Source organism: Carassius gibelio, chromosome B5 (assembly GCF_023724105.1).
Source record: "Carassius gibelio isolate Cgi1373 ecotype wild population from Czech Republic chromosome B5, carGib1.2-hapl.c, whole genome shotgun sequence".
Lineage (NCBI taxonomy): Eukaryota > Metazoa > Chordata > Actinopteri > Cypriniformes > Cyprinidae > Carassius > Carassius gibelio.
The window spans coordinates 26,775,772-26,796,092 of NC_068400.1; the positions used below are offsets into that span (position 1 = coordinate 26,775,772).

At 37.3% G+C, this 20,321-nt stretch overlaps 1 protein-coding gene across 1 annotated transcript in view; it reads right to left on the reverse strand.

Annotated features, from left to right (window-relative positions):
- The window catches only part of adgrv1 (adhesion G protein-coupled receptor V1), a 135,036-nt gene that overhangs the window by 93,179 nt on the left and 21,536 nt on the right, over nt 1-20,321 (reverse strand). The window contains exons 4-20 of the mRNA XM_052557355.1: nt 20,080-20,175; nt 18,835-18,939; nt 18,633-18,746; nt 17,713-18,275; nt 16,158-16,428; nt 10,849-11,178; nt 9,941-10,117; nt 9,537-9,760; nt 8,403-8,529; nt 7,677-7,862; nt 7,292-7,472; nt 7,040-7,203; nt 6,823-6,946; nt 4,337-4,597; nt 3,055-3,181; nt 2,677-2,894; nt 1,701-2,444 (exon numbers count right to left, since the gene is read on the reverse strand). Coding sequence (XP_052413315.1) covers nt 1,701-2,444; nt 2,677-2,894; nt 3,055-3,181; nt 4,337-4,597; nt 6,823-6,946; nt 7,040-7,203; nt 7,292-7,472; nt 7,677-7,862; nt 8,403-8,529; nt 9,537-9,760; nt 9,941-10,117; nt 10,849-11,178; nt 16,158-16,428; nt 17,713-18,275; nt 18,633-18,746; nt 18,835-18,939; nt 20,080-20,175 — 4,012 coding nt within the window. The remainder of the gene's footprint in view (nt 1-1,700; nt 2,445-2,676; nt 2,895-3,054; nt 3,182-4,336; nt 4,598-6,822; nt 6,947-7,039; nt 7,204-7,291; nt 7,473-7,676; nt 7,863-8,402; nt 8,530-9,536; nt 9,761-9,940; nt 10,118-10,848; nt 11,179-16,157; nt 16,429-17,712; nt 18,276-18,632; nt 18,747-18,834; nt 18,940-20,079; nt 20,176-20,321) is intronic.

Here is a 20,321-nt window from a genome sequence, read left to right on the forward strand (position 1 = left end):
TGTGTTTAAAATAAAATAAATGTAATCAAATAAAATGCATATTTCCTGAAATCTCAAAAATGTTTGGGTTTGTTGCATCACATTACATTAGGAGTCTATAGTGTCTGTAGCGAACCATGCTAAAGGGTTTTAGGTGGTTGGCACATGGTTAATATAAGGTGGCTAATGTGTTCTTCTGAGGGGTTTGAGGGTGTTTCTATGCAAGGCTATAGTATTTTACTAGATGGCTGCTTAGTGTTCAAAGGTCAATCTCACCTTTCCTTTATTTAAAAAACAAGCACACCTCAATAAGACCTACAATTCGAGGAATCACTTATATCTCTAACACAACTAGTGTTGGATGAGTTATCTGACAAAGTTTAATAATAAAGGGTTAGAATGAGCAATAAAACTCACTAAGGATTTATGAACCAAAATAAATCAAGCTGCTAATCTATCATGCAGCACTGAAAAAGAACACACACTGAGGCTAAGAAACAGTACTGTTTCAAGCTAGCCCTGTCTGACCCAGCTAAAACCACACAGTGAAATGTCTTTGGAGAAATACAATTTAGGGACATATCTGTTTCCCTTCCAATCACCATATACATAGCATTTTTACCAGTGGGTCCTGATAACTCATTATATGATGAGAAACAAGAGAAATGTGATAGCGGTGAAATTGGAATAAGGAAATTGGAAGAATTCATCCTCGTTGGATACACCAGCTTAAAGCAGTTACCTCCTGACCACCAGAGAGACATTGAAAGGCACACAACTGTATAAATTGAGGAAATACGCTTCATGGAGCCCAAACAAGAACATTTAACAAAGGCTGTAATTACCAATAATGCTAACAAGCGAGAGACCATCTCAGATATCCATACAGTTTATGTGTACATTCACTTCACTCAAGATGGTATAAAAAATAACAGGAAAGTCTTAGCAGGGGCTCTATTGTATTTCCAGTGAGTGAGAGAGAGAGTATGCCAGCTGCCTTTATATGCTGCTAACAATGTCCAGCGGCTCAATGTTCGGTCAAGCATATACAGTGTTCCTGTGAAAAGCTAAACAATGGCATAGGGCTCTCATTAGACTAGATATGGGCCACAAGAATAGGTGAGGAACCACATGTCTTTCTTGACCAACACAAGCATGAGGAATTTGTTTTGAAGCAGAACTCCAAATGAAGAATTATAGCAGTGGCGGTTTCCTAATTTGTAGTGCAGTTGTTAAAAGGCTAAAATGTGTGGTGCTAAAATAAAATAAAAAAAGCCTTCGATGCAAATTATGAGAATGATTTTGATAAAGAGGTAAAATGAGGGTGGCATCAGTAGGATATTTTATCTACTTTATCAATTTTATAAAAAATAAATTAGTTATTTATTCATTTAGAAGAGTCAATACACTTGGATTAGGATCATTTTTAATGTTTTTAAAAGAAAGTTTCCTATGCTCATCAATGCAGATTTTTTTTATTTTATTTTGTGAAATATTATTGCTATTTAAAATAACAGCTTTCTATTTTAATATAATTTAAAATATAATATAAAGCTGAATTCTCGGCATCATTAGTCCAGTATTCAGTGTCACATTATTATTTTTAGAAATCGTTCTAATATGCTTATTTAAAAATCAGTGTCGGAAACAGTTGACCAATGACATATGACATTTTTGCAGTACATATTTACATTGTTTTAAAAAATACAAGCTTTACTCACCATTTACAATGGCTTCTCCTTTTAGACTCTTTATCCCCCCAGGGATTGGGCTCCCATCCAGATAAAACTCAATTATTCCATCTTCCACAGCGATGACCACATGAACCCATGTATTATCCTCTACAAACTTAGTTGCAGTAGCTCGCGCCACCTGTGTGCTGTTAGATCCTACAGTTGTGTAATGTAGCATAACAGTAACGTGGGATTCATTAGTCTGCACCTGAACTCCATAATAGATAGTTCCATTCCCATTGCCTTTAGAGACAATAAATCCATCTGTATTAGGCCTGGGCATCAGCCAGACTGACAGGGTAAAGTTAGCTAGGTTCTGTGGAACCTGCAGATGGGTTTCTGCACTGATGGATCCATAAGCTCCTGGAAGTCCAGAGAAGAAGAATGCATCGGTGCCTGCATGGCGTCTCCTGGCATGTGGTCGGAGCTCTACAGCCTGAGAAAAAGAAGCCATCAATATCAGGTCTTCCATGGGCGGGAGACCATGTGAGAAAGCTCCTGACAGGATTTCCCAGGCCACACGCACATCTCCAAAGGTTCCTTGCTGACGAAGTATGGTGAAGGATGTGACATCAAACATATCGTTGACGGACAAGGCGTCCTCGGCTACCTCACGCTCCAGACTCTCAGGGGCAATAGCGAAAACTCCAAATGGGTCGTCATTGAAGGGAATGAGAACAGATGCATTGAGGTCTTTCTCTGCCAATTTTCCTCCTTTACCAGGATAGCCACCTAAAGACAACATTTGAATGTCATATATTTGCACATATGAAATGACTATAAAACTTAAATATCTCATGGAACAAGTGCATCTTCAATGGTACATTGTGCAGGATTTTTCAAAGGGATCATCCCAAATTTTTTAAACAACTGATTTGATATTTAGTTGATTATAGGTGATATAATGGTAAAAAATAATAATAAACAATAAAACTAAAACATTGACTTCTGATATTGACTTTACCTGAGACATTCGTAAGTCTGAGCTCATAAAACTCATTGAACTCTGGGAGCTTGTCTGAGATGGCTTCAAGAACTATAGGTTTTGTCTTGTCCCCTGTATAAAATACTATAGAACCAGATGTGTTCAGAAATTCTTGGTGAGGTTCAAGGGGGGTGTTGTTGGCAAACAGCTGCCAATATACTGTGACATTTCCAAAGTGTCCTCTGTCTCGAAGAACACTGGAGACACAGAAGGAAACATTATTTCACAGATAGTAAAACATAAATACTTGAAAAAGCTAAAACAAAGTGTCGTATGATTTGAATCAAAATCAATCAGTGCAGTAAAATGTACATCTGGTTCAAATGTATATTAGAGATTAGAAAATTGGAGACTGACTAAAAGTTATTGGTTCGTCCCTCCTCTACTGGTTTCTGAGTGGAATCCAGAGAGAATATCCCATTAGCATCGTCATTGGCCTCAATCACCACTGTAGCAGTGTCTCGACCATATACCACGGCATCACCTGAAAAGACCCATATACAACCACACATAAGTATAGCATCACTCTCATAGTCAATATCTAAAAGTGAAATGTTACTTTAATTTAAAATGTTTTCTATTTTAAAATGCAATTTATTTCTATGATATCAAAGCTGAATTTTCAGCAGCCATTACTCCAGTCTTCAGTGTCACATGATCATTTAGAAATCAATCTACAAATCTGGATTTCCTGCTAAAGAAACATTTCTTACTACTATTCATGTTGAAAACAGTTTATTATTAACAGTTAATATTTTGTGGAAGCTGTGACACATTATTTTCTATGATGAATAGAACGTAATTGTTTATTGAAAAAATAAATGTTTTATTGAAAGGTAGTGTATACAGCAAACGTTTGCAAACAATTATTCATCATTGGAATATTCATTTTTTTATATTATTAAAAAATCCAGAATCATGAATCCAGAGAGAATTATAATGAAGAAAACAAACATTTTGTGCAGAATCCTTTTCAAATTTCTCATTTTCAAATGCTTGTGCTCTCATATCTGTGGCAGCACATTTGTTTAACATTCACACATTGTAACTGTTATGCTAAACATCATTCTACATGAAACACTGTTGTAATTGGTACAAGCTAACCATGGCAATCATATCATGCTCACAAAAGCTCTGGTTTTATGTACTAATAACACCCAACATGTATTTAAACACAATCCCTCAGGGCAAGTGGTAAAGCCTCCAGACAGAAAACTCTTGGTGGGTTTGCTTTGTGATCTGCAGAAGGACAGTTCTGTAATTAACTTTCTACAGTCACCCAGCCCTTTTCATGAATGTGTGCGTGTTCCACAATACAAGGATTAGAGAGGGCTTTTGAATGTTGAGGCCAATCAACAGAGCACTGTGCAAATCAAAACAAATCTTTAACAGGGTGGATTTATTGCCTCTACAGAGCAGAGCTGAAGAGCAGTATTTTGTCTAATGGAGTGGTAATCTAATGAAGCTAATTGGGCAACATAGACAATTAAAAGTTGGGGATTCAAGGCGCTGGCAAAAGAAGTCACCCAAAAATAATGCAGCACAAAGCAAAAGTCAATGCATGTTGAAAGGGACCAAAACTTTGCAACATAAAGTGCACTGAATTTATGGTTAATTGAAAGCTGAGGATGTGACAAACCTGTGGTATTGAAGAGAACTATGTGGAATGGTTCATCTGTCTCTGGTATGTCGTCATCTACCACCAAAACCGATATGTTCTTCATCCACTCTCCAAAATCAAAGACCAACATTGAGTCATTACTCAGTGGAGTCAAGTCTCCCGGTGATGCGTCACCATATTCAAAACGATACTTCACTGTGGTGATAAAGTTAGCAGGCCCAGCTCGTAGAATGGTGAAATTGGCCACACCCCCTTCTTGCACCCTCTGAACCACAGGTTCTAGAAAACATTACAAACGAAGAACAAATTTCTACATTATTTTAATATCGTTATGGTGAGCATCTATATCAGCCCCGAATCTTTTCAACAGTTTCTCACAATTGTGGCTTTAACATGACTTGATATCTCATAATTGTAACATTACTTCTCAAAATTGTTGTTTTATATCCCACCATATGAAATTATATGTCACACTATGACTTTATTTAAGAGTGACCCGAATAGTCAAGATGTGATGCTTCGATAGGAGGAGCCTGCTTGGACTACCAATCTCATAGTCGAATATTCCCTGAGGTGTTATGATCATGCCATTTTGGTTATAAGGGTGTGGCTCAAATTCTGATTTCACATAGAACTACTGGTTTTCTAACAAATAGGTTAATATACAGCCTATTAAGATAATCCTCTAAATAAGAATCTGAAAAGAAATACTTTTTAAATAAATATTTTAATGCATGTGATTAAATCCAACCACCCCTATAGATTTAAATTTCCTCTTCCATAATCACTGACCAGAGAAGAGCATCTTGGCGGCAGAGATTTAAATCTTAAAGACTCACATTGACACAGAAAGAGTGAAAGACTGGATTTTTTAGATCAGGTAGGGTACAAGTTATTTAAAAACTTTTCAGAGGGCTTACATATATATCTTGTATATATTATTCATCTCGAATAAATTGTATTTTGTTAATTTGCGCTGCAGTAAAGCACTTCATTGTAAGTACTACAGTGATTATCTCTTCAGCGCGCAGTGTGAGCAGCACAAACACCAATGCAGAATATTAATAACTATGACTGGGACTGTCACATCCCCGACATTATAATGAGAACACTACTATAATAAAAGGCCATGAATTTTTAGAGTTTAGTTGCCATGTTTCTGCATGTTGTTGTCCACAAAAGGAGTTCATTCAGAGCCGCGCAGACACGTTCATGTGCATTCAGGTATTTTGTGCAGATAGCCTATAAATCGAAATATTAACGTTATGTTGTATAAATAAAGTATATTCTGTATGAGATAAATGATAATTGAAAGCAATTGATTAAAAACCTGCTATTAAATGCTTCATTCTACTGGTCATCTTCAGGAATTCTTAAGGTTAGGAATTCTTAAGGTTTCACTGACGTTTAATATAAATGTTATAAACATAAAACATAATTTTATGTATCTGCGAGGCATTCGTTGCAAATTTTCTGTGTTAACGTCAGTTATTATGTCTTTTGGTAATGTATTATGCCCCGGCCCCAAACATATGATTCGACTATCAGTCGACTATCGGCACTTTCAGAAAATTCCGATTCGACTATGTAAATCCTTAGTCTGGGACACCCCTAACTTTATTACTTGATTGCTGACATTGTATGGAAGCCTGTTTCTGCTATTAAAAAATCAAAAAATAAATAAAACAAAAAACAAATGCGAGTTTATATCTCACAATTCTGTCTTTTTTTTTTCTTGCCGCTCTGACTGTGAGATATAGACTCACAATTACAAGTTAGAAAGTTCAGTTCTAAGGGGATAAAGGTTTCTTTCTCACAATTGCGAGTTTATGAAAAAATCTGAACTGCAAGTTTATATCATTATTTCCCAATTGCAAATTTATATCAAAAAAAAAAAAAAAGAATTGTGAGATAAAAATTCGCAATTACCTTTTTTAACATTTTTAAATCAGTGTTGGAAATTGGCTTCTATACAACTATATCATTTTTAGGGGCTTTTGAACTTCTTAGTTTTAAGAACATGCACAGTACTAAGAACAGCCATCATGGTGGTTCCTACAGAACCAATTTCTCCCTTTGATCATTTTCCTGGTTGCAATCGCACCGGCAGCAGGAACTCTGAAGCGGCTAACACCATTGTCTTTCTTCACAACATTTACAAATTTACAAATGTTTTCCATGTTCGTGGAGTAAATATTTTTACACTGCTTTTTAAAAATGTTGGGTAGCCAGTGTTTCATATGCATTTGGCCAATCAGCATACACTTCACATCACTGGTAGTTCCTATATAACTGTTTTAGACCCTACTCTGAAGTAGAAGCTAATTTAGTTCCCAAAACGGAGTTCCTGATACTAAACACATTTATAGTTCCTGTGATGCGAACATGCCAAAAAGTGGGAACTTCCCACCAATAATTCTAGGAGCTATGAAAAGTTTACTCTGGTGCGAAAGCCCCTTTTGTCTTCAAATTAATATGTACATTGTATTGAATGGCAAACATACCAGCAAAATATATCGGATCATCATTCTCACGAATGCTTAACCTTGCACTGAGAATGTATCCTAGTCTTGCTCCACCGGTTGTATTCAGAAGGGTGATGGTGAAATTTTCAGTTTTCTCTGGGATCTGCATCAAATAAAATAAAAATCTTAACTACAGATATGCTTCTTCTTTAAACATAAGTATCTAGTTATGATATTATGAACTGCTGAAGCTTACCTCATCTGGCATAGAAAATAGGGTGAGGTTCTTCAGATACTCCCCTTCAGCAAAGACAATCTCGCCCTGCACTGGGTTGATGTCTCCCGAATAGGTTGGCTCAAGAATCCAGAAGACTGACACGTTCCCAAACCTACCCCTGCTTCTCCCAATGGGGTAGGATGCTATCATACATAATGATGTTATTTTAAACAGATTCTAAAAGAGAAGAAAGTTAAGTGACCAGAAGCTGTAGCTTATAGATCTCCGTACCTGACTGAGTATCCATGGCTTTGCTTTCATTGATGGTGAAGTCTAAACCAGGCTGAATGAACTCAATGACCCCAAATGGGTCATCACTCTTACGAACGGTAATGTTGACCTGTCTTCGGTTCCCAAGGCGACTAGCTGGCGTGCTGTGGCTACTAAGGACCACTGAGAACGTCTCATCTAGCTGAAGACAAAACATCAGGCAATCTTTTAGAAGTCAGGTTTCCTTACATTTTGAATTTCCAAACATTTCTGAAGTGTTAAAGGAAGCCTAACATTAAAGGAAGTAGGGAATTATGCAGATCATCCTTTATGTAAGAGAGGGTCATTTAATTAGAGGACATAATAAATGTTAGTGAGCCTTGTTCATTAGTCCTGAACTACTTACCTCTGGTATCCCATCAGGCTTGGCTACCAGGGCCACCATCACCTCTCTCTCCCCTGGCTGGAACTCTAGGATCCCAGTGGCCCCATAGAACTGAGCATTTCCAGAAGGAATCACTGTATATCTTACGAGCTGGTTTAATAGCTGCCCCTGCTCTCTGATCACCCTCAGTTCTACTGTTTCCCCCTCCTGCATAGCCAACAAATCATCCAAACATTTCACATGTTCAAGTAAATGCAATGAAAAACATGAAAGAAAGTTACATGCTAAACTCCATTTAAAATCATTTTACATTTCGCTGTTTGTTTACACGTACCTTAAAACAATGTTTTATTAATAATATATTATACTGTATTTATTTGTATTTTCAACATCAAGATTTTATTAATTAAAATTTCATTTGTCAGTTGTGTCAATGGTCAGTCATACTGCAGTCTGTTTCATAGTCTTATAGTTTAATATTCTATTTAATTAATTTGTCAATCTATATGACTTCTGACTATTGCTGAATGAAAATAGGGACTTTATTATACTAATTATACTGGTGACCATTTACAAAGTATACAAACATATATTCATAAAATTAGAACTTACAATTTGATATGAATATTGATATTGGTACAATGAATATAAAATATGAATAATTCAATACAAAATAATATTAAATAAGAAAATAAAGAAAATGTAATCTGAATGAATGAAGGAATAAATGAATGAACTATGTCTTACATTAATAAACCAAGGCCCTTTAGAGACAGGTGAAAACTCAAATACTCCTCCAGGGTCATCGTTCTCCAGAATAACAATTTCTCGGCTAGTGAAACCTGGTTTAAGTATCTGGTTGTCCACATTTGTCCTGTAGAGCAATGTGTTGACAAACATATGTTACAGTATGGTGAGACTGTAAAGTTATATTATTAGAAAGCAGAAAAAAAAGAAATCTACTATGACATATTACAGTACGGTAGATTATAATTCACAATCATTTTGTTTTAAGCAGGATGGGATAAAACGCCTGACACAAGGAACAAAGATTACCAGTATTCTATGACAAAATATTTGTCAGATTCATATTTTGGATATGTATGAGTGTGGTCACACCAGCATCTGAAGCATCTTAAATTGCTTGGCCTGATGCCTCTTGGTTATGCTGATTTGACAAGTCATGTTTTAAAGCAACCCACTATCCTCTCCTTCTCACCGGGGGTCTTGTGTACTATAAACCAAGCTTGGCTTAGTCTAAGCCAGCACTGAAGGCTCCAGATAATTAGTAAAATGGCTGACAAAGAGCTTGCAGAAGAAGTGTTCTAAACAAATGCATTCAGAGGATGTGCTGCATGCATACAAACACTGATGTTTTTACAGGACAGGATAAAGGAACTCCGTAAATGAGGTGCTAAATGAGTACAAGCAGCGTTTGCCTGCATCCAAGTGCGGTCGCCCCAACATATACAAACACACTCTTACTATTCATTTCACACACCCAGATAAAAGAGACATACCCCATCGAAACATTAAAACAAAGCCCCTGAAAGTTCAGAGTGGATGCTTTCCACATAAAGAGTTGATTCACAGCACACAATAAGGCACAGTCTTTCTAGTGCGCACTTACCCAAAGTACACTACAAAGCGAGCGGTTTCTACCCTGTGAAGGGAAAGTGAAGGGAGGACAAAGAGTGTCCCAGCACAATGATTACAAGATAATTCCCAGACTAAAGGAAAAGACTGAAAGGGGTCATCAAGTAAAACTTCAGAAGGCAACTAACACTTTGATCCACCAAACAATATAATGGATCCATAAAGTATTTGGATTGAAATGACCCCTTAAAACAACTCAATGTCATCATAACAAGTTAAACAGACCTGTCTAATGCAAGAATGACGGTCTCGTTGATTTCTGGGATATTGTCCGCCATTACAGTGATGTTAATCACTGCTTCACTTTGTCCTGAGAGGAACCGGACCGATCCAGTGAAAGGTGAAATGTCAGCCTCAGTGACATCTTCTCTGTTCTCGCCAGCGGGTCGCAGGCTCCAGAAGACCAATGCCTGGCCATCCGTCCCATCTCGCCTCAGTTGAAGAGTTATCTAGAGACAGAGAGAATCATGTTTCACATCATTTCGTCATCCAAGAATACAATAGGGTACGGAAATCTGAGAACATAATAAAATGATTTTTTTTTTTTTCTGATTTCCAACACCAAATTAAATATATTTAGATTTTTGAAATATGTAAAGAAAATTTTTTCCAGGAGAGTGTTTTTATACCAAGCTGATGTTTGAATCTTCTGGTTCCAGGGCCACCACTGTCTGATTACTGGTGAAGCCAATCTCTCCATTAGCAATATCAGGTGTGATGATCAGGGAGATGTTCAAAGCTCCTCCAATGCGAGGACTCACAGATGGGATTTGTGGGGAGATGTTAACCAACTGCACACTGTCCAGCTAATGAAAGACATGAATCCATTTTAAATCTCCTTTTGTGGTCCGAAAAAGAATGAGGGGCATAAAGCATTGGAACAACACAAAGGTGAGTAAATGATGACATAATTTTTTGGGTGAACTATCCCTTTAAAGTGTCAAACATGCTTTTGATAAAATAGAACAAAATCATTTCATAAAACAATGAACTGCTCTGACTGTCAAACAAGCACTTCACAGGCTTTATTTGATCTAAAATGTAGTAAAAACAGTAATAATGTGAAATATTCAAACAAAATGTAAAATAACTGTAATCTTTGTTAATGTAATGTTGACATACAATTTAAATCCAATGATTTAATTTTCAGCAGCCATTACTCCAGTCTTTTGTGCCACATAATCCTTCAGAAATCATTATAATACGCTGACTTGATGCTCAAGAAACATTTCTTATTCTTATCAGGGTTGAAAACAGTTTTACTTGCTAATATTTTTCAGGATTCTTTAATGATTCGAAAGCTTAAAAAAACAACATTTAGTTGAAATACAAATCTTTTGGAACATTACAAATGCCTTTGATCAATTTAGTGCAGCCCTGATAAATACAATTACTAATTTCCTAATAATAATAATAATAATAATAATAATAATGATAATATAAAAACTTACTGACTTTTAAAGTGTAGTGTTAACCTTTGCAACTGATTTTGTTTTTAGATAGCAGGGCTCAGTTATTTTTCACAAACATATATTACCTGAATGAGGAAATGAGCCCCGTTCTGCAAGAAAGCATCATTGCGTATTGGCAAGATGAGTTGGGCTCGTGACTGACCGGAACTGAACAGCACACTGTTGACACTTGTTCCATTCAGCACCCCATCCCTGGCTCGTGATGGGTCCAGTGGTCTGGCAGGTATGTAGAGGACAGTTAGGGTAAGTCGCACCTCTCCCATGGTCCCCCCTTCTCTGAGGAAGCTAAGTGACAGGAAGCGTCCTTCTGGTTGACTCTGAATACTTTGATTCTCTCTTGGATGAAAGCCAAATTGACCATAGACATCATCGCTGTCCTGAATGAAGAACACCATCTGTGAAGCAAGAACAACATACTGACTTCAGGTTTAATTTCAGGAATGTTACAGACAATCATTTCAACTCATCTTTAAGGTTGTTTCAGAAACCAAACACACAGCAATGCACTTATGGGGCATGACATTCCTTAGGTATTCAATTCAATTCAATTCAATTTACTTTTATTGTCATTGTCATTCAAGAACAACGAAATTGCGTTGGAGCATACAACAACAACAGTACATGATATATTAAAGTGCACTAACACCAGTGCAGATCCCCTCCAAGTATTAGATAATAATAAATGATAAATAATAACTGCCCCCTATGTAAACATGGCACATCAAAAGTATGTAGTTGTTAGAACACAGAACCAGTGACATTCGCTCTTGATAACAAGATACTTTACAAAAACGAAGGGTGTGGTCACATTTGGAATTGATGTAGTTAATGCAACAGTGCAAAGTCTAATAGTGACAAAGGGCACGATTTAGCAGCCTTACTGCATAAGGGTACAGGCTGTTAGCCAGTCTGGTTTTACTGGCACAAATTGACCTGTACCTTCTCCCTGAGGGCAGCAGGTGGAACAGGTGATAGGCCGGATGATACCGGTCCCGCAGAATGTTCTGTACTCTCTTCTAGTGATCGACCGATGTATCTGTTTACCGATATTTTTCCCGATATTTAAGCATTTTTCCATAATCGGGTATCGGTTTTGTAATATCGGATTCGCCGATTTACGGCGCCATCTTGTGGCCGTTTTGAGATTTCCGAGGAGATCAGTCAACAACAACTCAGTGCACAGGTAAATATATGTTCTACTTGGTTTGCTTTAATTAATCAACTTTATTTAACATAACAGACATGCACAAATGAGATCTGAGACATAAATTCCTGATATAGTTAATTTATGCAGCTTGTTTCTAAACAATTGAGACGAACTCATTGAGTCACGTAGTGTAATTCATCATGTCCTGCCCCAATAAAGACGTATCTTTACATGAATTAAATAAAACAGACATGAATGAGTGCATGTTGAAAATAAAAGCGTTGAATTTAATTCTCTATCTGTTGTATTTGCTCACCATTAGTCTAGAAGAGAAAGTTTGTTCATATTGCTTAGCAACTGACGGATGATCTGGAGGCTTAAGCACTGCGACTGAATGAAACTTTTGACAAGATTATCTTGTTTAAACACCCTAGATTATATTATCATTTACTACATAACAATTATTTCGCTAATACACATATAAATATAGCCTACCGCTTTGTGGAAATTAATTATTTATTATCTCCATGCGCGATCGCGGTTGATTAAGTTATAGTCAAACAGCACTTTGTCAGTTGGCATTTCATGATTTAACGTTAGATTAAATTTAGATCATAAAATGCCAACTGACAAGTGCTGTTTAACTTTATATAGTCTCTGGAAAAAAAGTTCGTTCATATTGCTCAGCACCTGACTGGGTTGATGATCAGGAAGCCTCAAGCACGGCCACTGCATGACATTTTTGAAGGAAGCAGGCTTACAGGGCAGAATGCTGAAAGACTCTGTTTTCTACACTAAAACCTAGTTCTGCTTAACTGGGAGTAAATAGCTATGCACTCCTAAATAGCCCTCCCGCCCCCACCAATATGTTAGAATCATTTTTGTGCTTTATTTTTTTACCTGTTTTTATTTTTTTACCTCATCAAAGCTTTTATTTTAAAACAAAGACACTTAGTAACAGTGCGCTTAAATTTTTTGGACTCAGACCCCTCTATTTATTTGTGTATAAATAGAATGTTTTTTTTTTTTGTATGCAAGGTGGGAGTGATTGTTATAAATAAAATGTTTTTTTCAGCTCATTTGTGTTGTAATAATTGTCAGAAACAGAAGTATAACAGTAAATAAATAGCGGTTCTGCATATCGGTTATCGGGTACATAAACATACAAATAATCGGTATCGGTATCGGTTATAAAAAACCAATATCGGTCGATCACTACTCTCTTCAGACAACGTGTGTCATGGTGCTGATCTCTGGGAGAGTGGTCCCAATGATTCTACCCGCTGTTTTTACCACGTGTTGGAGTGCCTGCTGATGGTCCTTAGTGCAGCTAGAGTACCACACCAAGAAACCATATGTCAAAACACTGCTAATAGCACAATTGTAGAAATTGACCATCAGCTGTTTTGGTTTCCTCAAATAGTAGAGGTGTTGCTGGTCCTTCCCTGTCACTGCATTGATGTTGGTTCCCCAGGACAGGTCCTCAGTCATAGATACTCCCAAAAATTTGAAATGTGGCACCGTCTCTACCACCTCATTGTCAATAAAGAGAGGATTGTGATTGGGTCTGCTTTTGCGGAGGTCCATAATGATCTCTGTCTTTTTGATATTTAAAGAGAGGTTATTACTGACACACCATGACACAAGATGTTGCACTTCAGTCCTGTAATCCACCTCATTGTTATTATTGATGAGTCCGAGCAATGTTGTATCTTCAGCAAATTTAACAATGAGATTGGAGCAAAAAGAAGCAGAGCAGTCATGTGTGAATAAAGAGTATAGCAAGGGGCTAAGCACACACCCCTGGGGGGCCCCGGTATTAATTAAAAGGGTGGAGGACAAGTGGTTGCCTATCCTAACCCTCTGTGTTCGATTTGTCAAAAGTTGTGAGTTGTTTATGCCAAGATGGTACAGTTTGGCTCTCAGTTTAAGCGGCCTTATTGTATTAAAGGCCGAGCTAAAGTCGACAAAGAGGAGTCTCGCCTAGGTGTTCTTGTGCGCAAGATGTACTAATAACTTTTGGAGCACGGTGGGGATGGCATCCTCAGTCGACCGGTTTTGTCTGTATGCAAATTGGTGTGGGTCAAGTGATGGTGGTATTGCACTCTTAATGTAATTGGTGACCAGCCTCTCAAGGCACTTGGTAGGAATGGAGGTGAGTGCCACCGGTCTATAATCATTCAGATAGGTGACATTTGACTGCTTAGGCACTGGGACTATTGTGGCTGCCTTAAAGCAGGCAGGGACCCATGAAGTGGACAGCGATATATTTGTAAAATGTTGGTAAAAACGTAAGTTAGCGCCGCAGCACAGTCTCTCAGCACTCGACCCATCAAACCATCTGGTCCGGTTGCTTTCCTGGTGTTTATGCCACAGCGGACCCGTCTTACCTCATGAGTACTCAGGACTGGGGCAGGATCAATGGAGGGTAGGGGGTGCAACACAGAATCTGTGTTATCCCTATAACGGGCATAGAAGAAATTGAAATCCTCAGCCATGGTGTAATCAGCTGAGGAAGATGTTGATTTACTCTTATAGTCCGTGATAGCCCTAATGCCCTCCCATACCTACCTAGGGTTTGCAGAATTATTAAAGCAGGCTTCAGTACGCCTCCGGCATTAACATGCATAAAGTTTTGGGAAAATGTGGTACACAAAAGAAGATATTTGTATTGAATGTTGGTATTCAAACAGTTTTGGTGACCATTGACTTAGATTGTCAAAACAAACAGAAAGAGTCATACAGGGTTGGAATGACATGAAGGTCGGTGTATGACAGAATGCTCTTTTTTTGGCGTAAACTATGCCTTTTAGGATTATACATTAGTATTGCACAACTGGAGGTTAATTCTCCTAATACTGTAGTCCCACTGCCAAAAAGAGGACTTAGACAACTTCAGAGCTCAAGTATTAGTTATGTTACGCTCACATATAGCTGTTTTTGAATGGAAAATATAAACTATTTAACTAAATTACAAGCACATTTCTGTTCACTCACACTCAAATCCTTTGAACTGTCCTGCCCAAATTTCCAATGAAAACAAATTATTGTAAATATCAGTTTTGTTTTGTAAATTTAACCATAACATTGAGGAAAAAATTCCAGATGCTTTTAATAGAAAAATAAATATATATATATATTTGGAACCAAAGCATTGCTTTAAAATTCTGTTTCCTCTTGTGATGAACTCTAAAATAACCTGATCTTTTCCTCTCTATGTTGAAACCTGTAGCACATAGCTATAAACAAATCTCACCACTTATTACAGTGAACGCAACATTAGACTATCTGTGTAAAACTTACAGTGAACCAATCACAGAAAGACCTTCTCTTTCATTAGACCTCACAAGAGTGTAAAAATAGCGTTCATGAGCTATTTTATGACTCTGTCATTTATCAAAGCCTCATCAGATCAAGGCACAAGACCTCTCTAAATATTTGTAGTACTTATTTCAATGAATTTAGGAACAGCTGACATAAATAAGCTCTTCACAATTAGTCGTCACAACCTGCAGAGTCAATTCAGCTAACATAAACTTATGATCACACTTATGGGTAATTGATAGGTTTAAACATAAACTCGGGTCAGATTTATTCTCTCCTTTCACACATAGTCAATCTAGCAACAGACAAGTTATAAAGAGAACAGCCAGCCACCCACAGGCTCTGCTGTGGGCTATTTTGTGCTGGGAACACATGAAGGGAACACCCAAGTGACACTCAGTGTAACCAGCAGTCTGTGATGCCGCTGTGCCAGAGAGACACATGTGTCTCATTTTACGCCACATCCGCTTTAAACGGACTAAGTGCTGCCCAGATGGTAACTAAGAACCAGCTCTGATCTGAGAACTTCCTTCCTTGACGAGGGGTAAGAGCCAGAGTAAGACAACAACCTCCCTGGATGTCTCACCACAAGCCTCCGAGTGAGGTCCAAAAGGGATCTGCTACCACGGCTGTCTGAAACTAAGCATAAAAGTCTAGAATATCATCATAGTGGGTGACATGTCAACATGTAAGACAACCAGTGCCCGGGAACATTATGTGTAATAACATTTTCCTTACAAAAATTAAAGAGTGCGCTTCAAGCTGTCATCAACATCAACTTGCACTTTCATCTTTCATAGCTAAATCCACCTCAGAACTGAGCCACCACCGATCTATGATCTGCGATCCAAACACATTCTCTAAATGCATTAACTAAAAACCAAGCACAAGCCAAGCACTCACTTCCATCGGCTCATCCACTTCGGCCCCTCCTTGTACAGATCCTGGGATCAGTCTGAGAATGAAGGCTTCGGCTTCTTCTGGAAGGTTGTCCTGAGTGATATTTAAAGGCAGTACAGCATTCATCTGGCCCTCAGCAAACCTCAGGGTACCTGATGCAGGATTAAGGTCGGCAGAGACTGGAGTCCTATCCGTGGAGTTTCTTGTTATATTCCACCTAACTGAAACAGATCCATGAGTTCCTCCATTCCTCACAATGATGATGCCTTCGTATCTGAAACAGAAACACAGATTAGCAATATTACAGATATTGTGGATAACAACATGAAACCAAACTAGGATGACAAGTTACCAGTACAAGTAATGTTTCTGACATTACTTGAAATGAAATACCACACAAAAAAACAGACTGAAAACTGAATAATGATACCAGTATTTCAATAGTAATTACATATTTATATATCTCATATAGCATACACTACAGTTAAAAGATTAATTATATTCAGCAACGATGCATTAAACTGATCAAAAGTAACAGTAAAGACATTTATAATGTTACAAAAAATGCTCTTTTGATATTAAAAGTTATGACTAAAGTTTTATATAATCAAAATTTATATAATATAATAAAAAAAAAAAAAAAAAATTATAAAAAAATATATATATTGCAAATTATCATATCAGAATGCTTCTGAACGATTATAAACCACTGAAGTAATCAAATTTGCCACCACCAAAAACAATATTGAAATAGAAAACAGCTATTTCAAACTGTAACAATATTTCACAATATCACTGTTTTAATGTATTTTTGTTCAAATAAATGCAGTTTTGGTCAGAATAAGATACTGTTCTTAAGAACATTGGAAAAATGGTACTGTATAGATGCATACGAAGAGTTTATTGGCAAAAACATATATATATATATATATATATATATATATGTTTTTTTTATTATGTTATCATGTTTTTTGTTTTTGTTTTTACCTAATTAAAATAACCCAGCTGCGGTTTGATTGAGATTATTTGGAATGCACAATTGAAAAACATGGTTTTCGAAAATTTAGTTGTCTGTTTTTGCAAATGAAATCTTCATATATTATATTCATTAATTTTATACATTTTTAAACAATTGTTTGGAACAATTTATATTGTAAAACTGCAACAAAACAAACACAAAAAAATAAAAAAATAAATGAGTAGTAACTACTAATGGAACTGAACATTTCATTAAGAGTGCCAATCTTCCCTGTGCATTTGGAAAAGATATAAGGAGTATGATTTATAACCAAGACAAGTTACCCACTATTAATTGAATAATAACCTGTTAATGCAAGTGTTATAACACTATAACCCAGGTCTTCAACCCCGCTCCTGGAGAACCACTGTCCTGCAAAGTTCATTTCCAACACACTTGCTTGTGATTTTCCAAGTGATCCCGAGGACTTTCATTAGCTGGTTCATGTGTGTTTGATCAAGGCTGGAGCAAATCTCTGTAGTACAGTGGGTGTACAGAAAGAGGGTTGAATATTTCTGCTTTAAACAGTATTCTACTCACATCGGGTTCAGGTCTTCATTGATGATGTGGGGTTGTATGGGGGACGGACTGATTGACAGGACTCCATAAGGCTTATCATTGGGCTCAATGGTCACGAGTGCAATACTTGGAGTCATCAGCACTGCATCACCCAATAAGTTCTCTTCCAAAAGAACCACTTGGAAAGATTCTGCAATCTCCGGAATGTTGTCATCTGTAATGTTGAAGCGGAGTTCTGTTTCATGGACACCTGGAGGGAAAACAACTATCCTTTCTGGTTGTAGATCCACAAAGTCCACCAGTGGAGTAGCACTGGCCGCCCCATTGCCTGTAATAACTGTATAGGCAACAGACACCGTTCTGTCATCAGAACCGATCAGAAGACCATCTTCAGTTCTACCACGTGTAACGCTAAGAGATATTACACCAATGTTCTCCGGGACAACCAGTGTGGGTTTGGAGAAGCGGATGGGAGCATCATTACGGGAGATCTTGATCTGAACACTGCTACTGTTAGGATTGAGTAAAGCTCCGCCAGCTGCTTCTGTCAACCTCACTGTGAAGATCTCATCATCTTCTGGAAGCTAGTGGACATGTGAGATTAAAAACAACACATATTATGAAAGATTAATTCAGAACATCTTCTATGTTAGTCATTCACTTATTGTGAATTTACTTGGCAACAGTTGTTGTTTTTTTCTCAAAATGATGGTTTCTTTGACTTTAAATCATCTTTTTAGAGTCATTTTATGGCATACACAAAAGTTGAGAAATATATATAATATATAAATTCTTCCTCTTCAACGATCCAGAAATGTAACAATTATTTCTCGTAATCAAATCGACTGTAAATGCTAAGTCTTTTTTTTTTCAGGTTTCTGATTAACTGCTATCATTGTTCATGTGATCTCTTTTATGTCTATTCAACAAAGAAACCGTACCTTGTCATCATGTATCATGATGCTGAAAACTACAACAGCACGACCAGGAGGAAAAGTGATGTTCCCCATGTCTGGACTGAGATCCTCACTCGCAGGGTTTGGACCTCCAAAAATCTGTGAATTAATAAATAATTAAAGATAGATGGATGGATGGATGGTTAGACAGACAGACAGACAGGCAGACAGACAGACAGAGACTCACCTCAAAGTTGACAGTTACAGTACCATAGGTTCCTTTCTCTCGAAGGAGAGTGAGAGGCACATATTGGCTTCTACCTCTTGGCTCCTCCACAGAAATTAGGGAGGTCTAAACAGAGAGAGAGAAAAAAAAAAATCATTCACTGATTTACATACGTACTAACAGAATTAAAAATCAGGGATATCAGAAACAAGACGAGATGTCATGTAGCAGGAGTTTCCAAGTGTCTAGTGACAAAGTCCTGCAGAGTTTAGCTACAGGCCTAAATAAACACTCTGAACCAACTAATCTCAGAATTATTAGAAACTTAGACTATGTCTGTTCTGGCAGTCTTTCCAAGTAGGTACTTCTTTGAAATAGTACTTTTTGGCCCGGTTTCACAGGCCTTAGGTTAAGCCAGGGGCCTTAGGTTAAGCCAGGATTAGGTCATAGTTCAGTTAGGACATTTAAGTAGCTTATATAAATATGCCTTAGATTAAAACATTATTGTTGTACATCTTGAGGCAAAACAATAAATCAAACATATGTTGAGATAACTCAAGTGCAAGTTTCTTCAGTTGAAAGGGCCAGACATGCATTTTAGTCGGGGACTACGCTTAAGCCTTTCACTATTTTGCAACCATAAAAAAACTTTATTTACCAAAACCCTGCTTACCAAAATATAACAGCCAATTTGATCTCAGCAAACCTGAATAAGTTAATAGCAGAAGAGGTTTTTCTGACTGGTTCTTCTGATTTGCTAAAAAAACTTTTGAAGTTTTTGCTGTACCAGGGACCAGTGATATTTCACAGCACATCAGTGATATGTGATATGATCAGTGATGCTTTCAGTGAAATCAAGCTAGCACCAGGGACTATTATTTATTCATTTGCTTGTTTGTTTATTGCTATATTATTAGACCATTTTTTGTAATAGTAAAAGAAAAGAGCAGTTGGTTTCCATAACAACACTGAAGTATACATCATTAACCAGCTAATCCATTCAGTAAATTGCCTGCCTTGTTTCTTCAAATTCTTAGCAGCTCAGTAGTTTCCCTGGACTCCCATCTCAGCAACCTTTCCTCTCAGGCATCTGACCCACAACACTCCCCTCACTCTCACTTTCCCATCCACTGACCCCCCTCCCCACTCCCTCGAGTTTAATTACCCCCCCCCATGCATCCCATAAACAAGTGAAAACAGTTCAGGCTTACAGTCAACAGATTCTCCACACTGTTCATTGAAGAAACAATGGAGAAAGAAACTTACTGAGTTGAAGGAAATAATTCCGAAGGCATTGTCATTAGACAAGATGGTGATGGTGGCAGTATTTGGAGTTCCCACTGTCACACCATTTGATGAGCTCTAAAAAAAAGTGAAGCATTGCTTGGTTAGAGTTTTCAATATATTATAACTTGTCTACTGCTATCAAAATCCAAATTCTATATCCATTCATGCAGAAATCCATTTCTCATACTATTTTATGCCACCATAAATGCACTAATTTGAAT